Genomic DNA, 10930 nt, shown 5'->3' on the forward strand with positions numbered 1-10930 from the left:
GTATATCCTAATTTTCTTTTTAAAATATCCCTTAAGTATTTATAACTGGGGTGTTCTGCTCCCCCGTTTCTTTCAGTCAGGGAGAAAGAAACTGACACTGCAAAGGAAACAATGAAATCGCCTTTTGCAAAGTGCTGTCAAATGAAAAAAGGGGGGGGGGGGGGGGGGTGGAGATAAATATTTCAACCCAGTTGCTTCTGTCAGTTATAGTAACCTCCTGTGTTACATGTATCTATAATAGGTCCAATCTTTTCCAGGATAAATCTGCTTTTCAAGGTGATATTGTCCCTTCAGTAACCACTCCCCTCCCTGTCTATTCTCTCCATTGGCCATCATCTTCTAGCTGTGCAGTTAGCAGTTTAAAGTACTAGCTCTTCCCATCTATCAATCCACAAATGGGAAGCATCATTCTAGTGTATATCCAACATGATTGGCTGAGACGGCTTAGCCAGTTAACACCTGCGCTATTGGGTCTCACTTTGAAAATTATAAAATCTTCCCAAGAGGTAAAAATAGATGTGACAGTGTCATGCTGTTATGAAGTGAGCTCATTGTTCATTAATGGCTCCAGATCCCTGGCTTAGTAATAACTTGCCTCCTCTACACAAAGGCTTTAGCTGTCCAGGAAGCTGATTTCATTCACCGCTATGGTTTGCTTTGGAAAGAACAGCCATTGTTCTCTATGGCTTTTACTGGATGGATGGGCAGGACCAGGTGGGAGATGCGGCTCCACAACCCACTCAGCTTGTCGGTGTCCATGTGGTTGTAGGAGCGGGGAGTGTTGGCATTGGTGAATTTGGCCCAGAGGAAATCACGGACTCTCTCCTCGACTTGCTGTAGGTCTATATTAGCCTCCAGCTTCTCTTCCTCCAGCAGGACCGTTAAGAGCAGCGCCACGTCTTTGAAGGCCGCGCTCTCATGGTCGCAGTACTTGTAAAAGATCAAGGTGGAGCCAGCCGGTAGCAACTCGAACCGGTGCACCACTGCAGCCCTCTTGCCCTCCTCAAAGCCGGTGCTCAGCTCATAATCTACCTCCAGTTTAGCTTTGTCGCTGCTGAGCGTGGCTTTACCAGCTCCGTCAATCTGGATCGTACTGGCATGGAGTGAGGTGGAGTAGGCATCTGCAATATGGTTGCTCAGGCACTTTAAGGTTTCTTCACCTTCACGGGCAGCAGTAAAGATTAAAATAGCTGGCTCGCTATGACTGGAAGTGTTGAGATGCCTCTGCAATAATTTTCGCCCTCTAACCCACAGGTAAGAGCTCTGGCCCGGAAAGCTGTCCTTCAGCTGGTTAAACCCAGACAAGAAGGCCTCCAAGGCTGGATTTTTTGGCACATGGTGGGGCTGGGAAGTATAGTAGCCATTGCAATATATGCTGAAACAAACCACAACTACCAGGACTCCCAGTGAAGCTGCAGGAGAGGCAAGACCTGTTAGAGAAGGTTGAGGGGAAGGGACAAGAGAGAGAGAGTGAAAGAGTCTGACATGAGTACAGTGGCATGCTGGAGGCTAGCACAGAGATATGCCTTTGTCTTCATCGATCTCCCAGACCCAAACATCTACTTTCTAATGGAAATGATAGGCTCAACACATCAGCCTAATGATGGCCCTGAAAATGTTTAATGTAGCACTGAAAAAGAACCTCTTCCCTGAGGGACTTGCTCTGCCACTGAGCAGAGGGCCCTGCAAACCCACAGACTGAGCTATGTCCCGCAGCTTTGGAACCATGGTGTGAGATCCTACACGTTCCCTTGGGAAACTTCAGTCCTTTATGTGATTTATTGCCTTTCCCCCTAGAATTTAATGCACCAAATCCCAACCCGACAGCACTTTTTCACAGCTGTTTTCTAATGCAGTTTTGTAGGCCATCAGTTTAGGGCACTCAGTGGCATGGTGGAGCTGCTGGGTGCTCAGCCTTCCAAAATCCAGTCTGCTTACTGGTGCCGAAATAGCTTATCTATCCAAGGTACTTATATGGTCCCTAGTGCTGTAATGTCTGAGTGCCTCACCATCTTCAATGGACTTATCCTCAACAGCCCTGTGAGGTAGGCATGTATTACTCCTGTTTTATGGATGGGAAACTAAGGCACAGAGATAGCAAGGCCCAGATCCGTATGGGTATTTAGGCCCCTCACTCTCATTGATTTAAATGGGAGTGAGGTGCCTAAATATCTTACCAGATCTGGGGCTAAGGGCCAGATTGTTAACTGTATTTATTTAGACATTGCTGTGCTCAGCATTGCAATTGCCTAACTGACTTGGAAGTCTAAATCTCATTTTCAAAAGGGATTGAGGTATTTAGAATCCTAAAAGCCATTGGCTTTCAATGGGATTTTGGCCCCCCCTAAGTGCCTAAATCCCTTTTGCAAACGAGATTTAGGCTCCTCACTCAGTTAGGCAGCACAAAGCTGAGCACAGCAACACCTAAATACCTTTAAAAATCTGGGCTTTAGAGAATTGCCCAAGATCCCACACATGCCAAACAGAGGATTGAATCCCGGTCTCCCAAGTCCCAGGCTAGCCACCTAGCCACTGGACCGGCCTCAGCCTTTTAGCTCAAATCTTAAATAAAGATTTAGCAGCTTAACTTTAGTCAACTTTTCTTAAAATCTTTGCCAGTATTGCCGAGTACAAGTACCTTGTTGGTATTTATTTTAAAGAGACAGTGGCCACCTCACGTTGTCCCTCCAGGGAGGAGGGGACAAGTTACTTGGAGGGCCCTGTCATTGTTGCCAAGGCATGGTGCTGTGGGGTTGGGTTATGGGGAAGGAAGCATACCTTCCTGCACAGTGAGCAGGCGTGTCCCTGTACACCTTTCCATGCCCTGGGAACTTTAGGGAAATCCCATGTATTATGGGACTGAGCCAGACGCACCTTCGTTATGGATTAGAGTTGCTTTCCATTTCAAACCCACTTCTCTAAAATCCCCAATAAACTAAATTTGCAGCAGTTTTCGCAAATCCCAGGCAAAAGCCTCCTGTCAACACAGGGGGTTAGGTTGGTATAACCACATCACTCAGGGGTGTGGATTTTTCACACCACTGAGTGACGCAGCTATACCGATGTAAGTTTGTAGTACAGACCTGGCCTGAGAGGCCTGAGTGAAAGGTCTGAATGTGTTTCGTTATCTGATCCTGGTTGCTGACTGTTTCCAGGGGAACAATGAAACGCACAAGGAAATCTTCCCATTCTCACCATTGCCTAAAAAGGACTTCTCCTTCTCTGGCGTTGCTTCCTGCCTGGTCTCTGTCTCTTGTGGATGGGCTTCAGCCTCTGACTTCACCGCTGTGGGTCAGATTTTAAAAAAAGGGAGATGAAGTTTGCCACTCACTAGTAAAGGCAAAAATTAGTCTAATCACACTACTAAAAATAAAGTCTGCATCCATAGAATAGAAGACAAATCTGTGATACTGCTTCAGCTGCAGACGCCTCTGCTTTGGGAGGCTGTCATCACTCTGCAAAGAATGGAAAGGAACATGCAGCTCTTTAAAGCCCCTCACAATTTCCCTTCTTCCAGAGCAGGAGAGAGTCCCACTCAGTGAGAATGAGCCAGCTGGGATCTGTGCTGAGCTGGAGATAGCTTCATCCCCACTCAGCTCTTTAGAAATTGCAGCTTGCCCCTGGGTCAGCTCAGCCTCCAAATCTTGGGTAGGGCAAGGATCTTCATAACATGCTCCACCAGCAAGCATCAGTGGGGATGGGGCAGAGAGGCTGATGAGAGTGGTTTCTTACGCAGCTAAGGTCTCTGCAATAGCTGCAAAGCTGGGTGAAATGTCCTACAAACAGAAGCTGCCCTCGATTGTGATTAAATGCTTAAAGTGCGGTTCTGCTCTGAGAAGTGTCTGTGTACAAACTGAACCTTCTCAGAATAGCTCTGCTCTCGGTGTGTACTCAGTCAGACCTGCTGAGTTTAGTGACAAAAGTATATTCTTGCTGCTCATTACTTCTGAACCAGCGCAGCCCAGAGAGTGAGCTAGAGCAGCAGTTCTCAGCCAGGGGTCTGAGGCCTCCTGGGGGGCCCTGAGCAGGTCTCAGGCAGTCCACTGAGCAGGGCCGGCATTAGACTCACTAAAGCCCAGGTCAGAAAGCCGAAGCCCCACCGCCCCGAGCCCTGCCACCTGGGGCTGAAGGCGAAGCATGAGCAACTTAGTCCCCTGTGGCGTGGGACCCCGGGCAATTGCCTTGCTTGCTACCCCCAATGCCGGACCTGGCTTTTTTATAGGGGTGCTGGAACAATTTGTACAGTGGGGGTGCTGAGAGCCATTGAACCAAACTGTAAACCCTGTATATGATGGAAACCACTTCAAGCCCAGGGATGCAGCTGCACCCGCAGCTTCCCTAGTTCCAGCACCTGTGCTTTTATATGAAGAAAAACAGTTGTTGTTGCACAGCTGGGCCTCAGAAAGAAATAGGTTGAGAACCTCTGAGCTAGAGTCTGTTCTGCCTTATGCATCATCAACAGGATTATCACTAACTTTCAATCAGTCACATTTGTGTGTGTGTCAATTTACTGAAGGTAATCCGGTTGTACGGGTGTCACTGAGGTCACACTTTGGCCTGCAGAACCTCTTCTGCTGCTGGTGGGGGTGATGATACACAAGAAGGAAATAACTAGGGCCAGTTGAACATTTTCCATTGAGAACTGTATTTTCCAATGGAAAATTGGGGTTTCAATGAAACAAAACTATTCATGAACAAAGCCCCTGGTTGCTGTGAAGACTTTCAACTTTTTGTTGGAAAAAAGAAACCTGCAAAAACCAAAAAAGAGCTTTCGTTTTACAATTAAAAGTCTAAATTTTCCACAGAACAGAAACTCATTTGCTGACCAGCTGTAGAAGCAACCGTGTTGACTCTGAGGCCAGAATGAGTTTGCAGGGCTGGTAATCTGGGAAAACATCTTCCTACTTGTAAACCCAGCACAGGTGATCTGCAATCCTTGACTGAGAGACAAACCCCTCAATGCCATTCTTACAAAGCCCCTTTTCAGAGATTAACCACACATTAAGTTGAAGGCAAGGGATCTGCAGAGACCTTAAACATGGCAGCACTTTGTCGTGCAAACTACTGTTGACTCACCTTCAGTCGAGTGTCTCTTCCTTGCTGTGTCTTGGGGTCTCTCTCCTTCCTTGTTTGAGATACTCTCTTTCGTTGGTTCCAGGAAGTCTGCAGATGGAATTGTGGTTTCTTGGATTATGGGATCTTGTGGCTCCCCTCTGGGGGTGGGTACACTGTTCTCCTCTTCTGTTGGGGGTTCCCCTATGATTTTCTCCTCCAGAGCAACTGGCACTGAATGTGTTTTCCTTTCACCTAAGGAAAATATCATGTCTTTGTCCAGGGAATAGTCTGGTAAACTCATTGTGTTAAGGTTCAGAAGGCCTGGAGACACCTCAGTGTTTGTTTTCAGAGAAATTCCATCAGAACTCACTGGCCTTCCCTCTGAGGAATCCTCTTCATTTACTGCGGAGGGGCTTCCAGACACACTGTTTGTCTCTTGGGGACCTAGTGTTTCTATTTCTGGGGAGGTTTTCAGTTGGACAGAACCAGAATCTTCAATCATCTTTTCTTGGTGGGTCCTCAATACATTTTCACCTTCTTGGACCTGGGGAGTCCTCTCCTCCTCTCTTGTCGTCAATTCTTGGGCCGGGTAGGCTGTGGGATCAAAAAGTCAAATACTGTTTATTTTCTTTAGTATAATGGTCAAGAATACTGAGTTGCCCACTAGTTCTCTACAAACTCCCACCAAAACTCCTAGTCCTATACGCTCCAAAATTGACACACAACAAGAATGGGGATGAGATTCCCATGACCCCTCACCACCAATGAACTACACTGGGCCAGCTTCATAGAGGTCTCAACCTGGCCTCTAAATTTGTGCCTGCCACTCTGCAAATACAATCATTTGTTCACGCTAATGGTCCTGCAAAGATTGGATCCTGGCTATTTTAGAAATTTACCCCTCTTTCTGTACTCTACACCCAGCTGTCAAGACCAGCCAGGACATATAAATGGTCACCGAGAGTCTTAGGTGGAAGTCCCTTGACTCTGAAAGTATAGTCCATCAAATTGCAGAATATGTCATAAGGCCTAACTATGTATCTGGGGTTTCCCTAGTTGGTATGTCAAGGAGAAGAGGATGTAGATTATGTTTTGTGGTTTGGGGAGTTTCTACTAGTGGTGTTGACATGGTAGCAGATTGATCTGAGTGAATTCAAAACATTTCTTTGCAACTACTGTACATAAAAAATATAACTTGCTTCTGCTATATTTCTGATCCTTATTCATTGACTTTCTGTGGCTGTTCTACCAAATAATTTAGGTTTGTTTGCAGAAACAGAAATTTAAAGCAAATATTAGAGAATATTTGCACAAAGAAAGTTTTGAACTCGTAAATATGAGTATCTGTGCCAGGAACTTGAAACTTTGACTTCCAATCAGAGAACAAACAACAGGCATAAGTGAGCTATAGGATCTAGCAAAACTACCCAACATGGTTCAGATTTCAAATACTGAATATTTGCAACAACCTGCTCACAAAAAATCTGCAGATCAAGAACTATTATCATATGGAAATTATTCAGCAAATAATTCTGAATACAAAAGAAATCTGACAAAATTGTAAGATGCTCCCAGACAATTCAAGAACAGTGAAAAAAATATATCTTTGTTGAATACAATCTTTACTCTGAATTACCCACTGAATTCTTTTAGCATCGGTGTGGATTGGGGAAAGTGATCTTATGTGTTCAGGAGTTCTTTGGGGGTAAGGGGAACTGTCATTTATCTGTTTTACTCTAGCGCAGTGGTTCTCAAACTTATTTGATCGCGCCCCCCTTCATTGTGTCTGTAGCAGTTTACGCCCCGCACCACACCAGTACATATACCGATAAAAACAATCAACTTGCAATTCTCACTAAATTTGAAAAACAGTAAGGCACTGATTCAAACCTTGCCAACGATCCATTGTAATAAGAGCAAAAGCAACACTGCAATTGTGGTTGATGCTTACAATTAAAGGTGCACCCAGTGTCATAGCAAACGGATTAACGTACAAATGACAATGACTCTGTATAATGCTATTCATAATTACCAGAAATCTGTCAAAATGCACAGTGCCATCTGAGGACCTGATATGTTTGGAGGAATCAGCTTTGCTAGTTGTTCATTGCTGTGGGTAAAATGTGCGCAGTTTTTCCCCCCTAAAGCTTCTCAGCCCTCCCCATCTCCCCCCACCTCCAATTTGAGAACCTCTGCACTAGAAAATAAAAGTATGCAGTATATATAGAAACAAAAATAAATTGTCTAGTTAGGCTTCTGAATACCCAAGTTGTGCACAGGTAATTGGTGTGAGGATCATTCTGGTTTACATATGCAAAATCTGGGGCCAGCGAGCTAGAGGCCATGTGTTGAACAGTTGGTATATTATGTGACCAGCTAAAATTTCCTGAACTCTGGGTTCTGTGGAATTTGGATCTCAGAACTGATCCAATTCTTCTTTGTATGGAAAACATGTCCCCTACAGGGGTTCTGGAACAATTTTATAGTGGGGGTACTGAGAGCCATTGAACCAAACTGTAAACCCTGTATATAATGAAAATCACTTCAAGCCAGGGGGTGCAGCAGCAGCACTCCCAGCACCCCTATTTCCAGCACCTATGGTCCCCTAAGTCCACAACACACTCACTTCTCAAACATAACCATATTCATGTTCTTAGGGAAACTGGGAACTTTAAATTCAGCTCTGCTTCCATTAGTTAATCTGCAATAAAAGTCACTTTGTTAATTGCCCCAAATATTGACCAGTGGGACCCCTGCCCACCTCTGCTCCCCAAGATTAGACTTTCATTTCGGTGCTTGAAGCTTGATTATTTCAGAGGTCAGGAAGAAATTCCCCTCTATTCTCTACAGCAGAGCACAATTAGGTAACTGTACTGTGTTAATGTGCTTGGAGGTGCAGGGTGGAAAAGGTTCTCTTGTTCTGAAGCACTGGGCATTGATCATTGTCATGGCTAGAACCCTGGACATAGGATAGGTATCTATGGTCTTGTCAACACAGGGATGGCTTGTTCTCACAGGACTCTGAAATTCAAACCATTAGGTTTGCTTTAAGTATGAGAGAGACCAGTAGTGACTGTCAGGGGCTTCCTTTTATTCAACGGGAAATACAGAAATGAAACAGGCTTTTTCCTTTCCAGGTTTTAGTTTCATTGAGGAGATTTTCTCTTCCGGTGTGTCTGAAAATGCAGTAGCTAGGGACTATAGTACTGGAGACATGCATGGAACTCCCTTAAGACTCAGCTTTTCAAGAAGAACTTTGTTTAAACACAGATGCCCCAGCAGCACGCACACACACACACACACACACACACACACCCCAAATCCAGCCCATCCCTGCAAGAGTTCACCCACTGTGCCTCCACCCTATTCTTAAAGGGCCAGCTCCCATTTCTCTTATTATATCACTAGTAACAATGACAAATACAACAGTACGCAAATATTCAAAATTATGATTAAATATGAACCTATTTCTAAAACATCTATTCCAGGGGCCTCACATTCATGCCAAACTTACTCCGATGAGGATCCTGGTCTCCGTTTTCTGCCATTCTGTTGATCGTTTGGTGTTTTGGTTTCTTGACTAGATTGTTACACTTCCTGATTAGGTCATACAGACGCCTGCTATCTTCTTTCTGATCCGAGTAGCTTGATTAGTCTCAGCCAGCTTGTGGAGACCATCCCTTGAGCCAACTAAACACAAAGAATAAAGCAATGACTCATACTGGGAAATTTGAGAGCTTCCCCACCACCAAAGCCATTAATAAAGCTGTTTGGAGCTGTGTGAGGCTGTTACCTTTATGATGGAATATACCGAGATGCACCTCAGATAATCAGTGACATCTGAAGACTTCAGGCCTAGTGCTGTTAACAAGCAGCTAATATGACTGTAAAGATGTTCAACTGGGTCTATATGGGTGATCTTCAATTATGTTAAGATAACTTGACTGGAAAAAACCACTTTTGCCCATGTAGACACAACCCATGTAGACCAGGCCTAAGCCTTTATATCTGAATCCCATTGGTGGGGCGGTGATTTGGGAAGTCCCACTGTACCTGTCAGTGCTGTCTCTGTGGTCAAAGGACTTCAGTCTCCAGGGCTGTCGCACCAGCAATTTAATCCACTCATTTAAAACACGTTTGAATCAAACTGCCACACACAGAATATAAATGCTGGGGGGTGGGGGGAGGGTGCTGAAGGGAAAAGGAAAGAGGAGGAATGCCTCTCAACGGGCCAAGGCACAAGAATGTGAGCCTGGCTTTTGAACATCACAAAGGCCCTAAGTGAGGGAAGGACACAAATAACACGGAAGAGCAATGTGGGATTCAGTTTCTTCATGTAATAAAGTTTTCTATCGTTTCAGTTTCAAGATGATGCATTTTGTGATGCCAATCATTTATAGTCAGCACTAGTGAGCAATGTATCCTGTCTTCAGACTTGGCTAAGAGGAATGAGTAAGTACTGGGTAATTGAAGAGAAACTTTCCCTCATGGCAATCGGCTTGCATACAAGATTTCTGCTTAGTACAGAATCTATATGCACAGGACCAGCAGTCTGTGCTTTCTGTGCCTAATACAGAGTCTAAGAAGATACTTCCCCACACCAGATGGCCTACCGTCTCTACCGTCATGCCTTCTAACTGAAGGCAATACCATATTTGGAGCTAAACAAACAAAACAGCTCCCTATGGAGGCAAGTGGTCAGATTTACAGCTTCCCCCTTCCCCCCCCCCCCCCAGGAATTTCTGCACTCTGCCCCCACTCCAACCCACCAGCTTTTGATTCCTCCTTTGTGTTATTTAGAAAGAGCAGGAAGTGAGAAATTAAAAGTAACTCCAAGAGTTGAACACTTACTTGTGTGGATTGCAGCAGCTGCTCTTAGCGGGGATTTCTTAGCAGAGAGGTTGTTACAGGGGGATCCAAACTGCTCCCTACCACAAACGTCCCAAGGGCCCTTCAGTTTCGATATTAGAGGGAAGACAGATCCTCTCAAAAACACACACCCATAAGCTCTTAATCCTTCCACTGTCAACGTGACAGTGAACTTTGCGCCCATCCAAGGTGCCATAATGTGGAATCCTGGGATATGTAGTTCTGCCCCCACTCTTTGACTACAGCCACGTTTCTTTGAATGAATAGTCCCTAGTTTCAAAGTAGCAACCGTGTTAGTCTGTATCTGCAAAAAGAACAGGAGTATTTGTGGCACCTTAGAGACTAACAAATTTATTTCAGCATAAGCTTTCGTGGGCTGCAGCTCACTTCTTCAGATGCATAGAGTGGATCAGACAGTGGCTTTGTTCTGATTACAAACATGTATTTTCAGGAAATAACTCATCTGTTTGGACTTATTTACAAAACTTATTTACAGAACTAGAGTATAGAGCATCCTTCAAACAGACTGTATCTCAAACCACTTTAGATGTTAAATAATAGAATTAAATTTATTGCAGCAGCAGCATGGCAAATTCCAAAGAGACGTAGCCTCCTTGCAGCTCAAGTACTCAGATGGATCTCTAGCTCAGTCCTTAAATTGGTCTGGCTGGATGTTCAGTCTATGTCTATCATTCATGACCTTATCGCACCACTGAATTACCATCAAGCAATCTCCAACTCCAGATTATAGCCAGCTCAGTATTAACCTGTTTCTATGGGACATTGAGCAGGTGGCAACTGTTAAATACTTAAGAAGCATCATAGACAGTGCTGAAGGATGCTCCTAAGATGTGGATGCTTGTATAGCAGGAGCTACTGCCATATTTCAAGACCTTCAGTGATCTCTGTGGGGACGTCATGACATCAAGCTTGCTATGAAGCTGCAGATCTATAGAACCATGGTTATACCAACTTTATTGTACAGCAGTGAAATGTGGACACTGAG

At 44.7% G+C, this 10930-nt stretch overlaps 1 protein-coding gene across 2 annotated transcripts; it reads right to left on the reverse strand.

The window, feature by feature from the left end:
* Positions 1-175: 175 nt before the first annotated feature.
* On the reverse strand, positions 176-10096 carry LOC113407320 (torsin-1A-interacting protein 2-like). 2 transcript variants are annotated; one of them, XM_026655694.2, is made up of 5 exons: positions 9907-10096; positions 8570-8745; positions 5077-5649; positions 3196-3285; positions 176-1430 (listed from the first exon to the last, which is right to left on the reverse strand). In XM_026655694.2, the coding sequence occupies exons 2-5, from the start codon at positions 8601-8603 to the stop codon at positions 646-648; spliced, it is 1482 nt and encodes a 493-aa protein (XP_026511479.1). In that variant the 5' UTR covers positions 8604-8745; positions 9907-10096; the 3' UTR covers positions 176-645. The 2 variants fall into 2 exon arrangements, with proteins under 2 accessions (XP_026511479.1, XP_026511480.1); XM_026655695.2 differs by lacking the exon at positions 3196-3285.
* Positions 10097-10930: the final 834 nt, after the last annotated feature.

This window comes from Terrapene carolina, unplaced genomic scaffold, assembly GCF_002925995.2.
Source record: "Terrapene carolina triunguis isolate 2854851 unplaced genomic scaffold, T_m_triunguis-2.0 Scaffold210, whole genome shotgun sequence".
NCBI lineage: Eukaryota > Metazoa > Chordata > Testudines > Emydidae > Terrapene > Terrapene triunguis.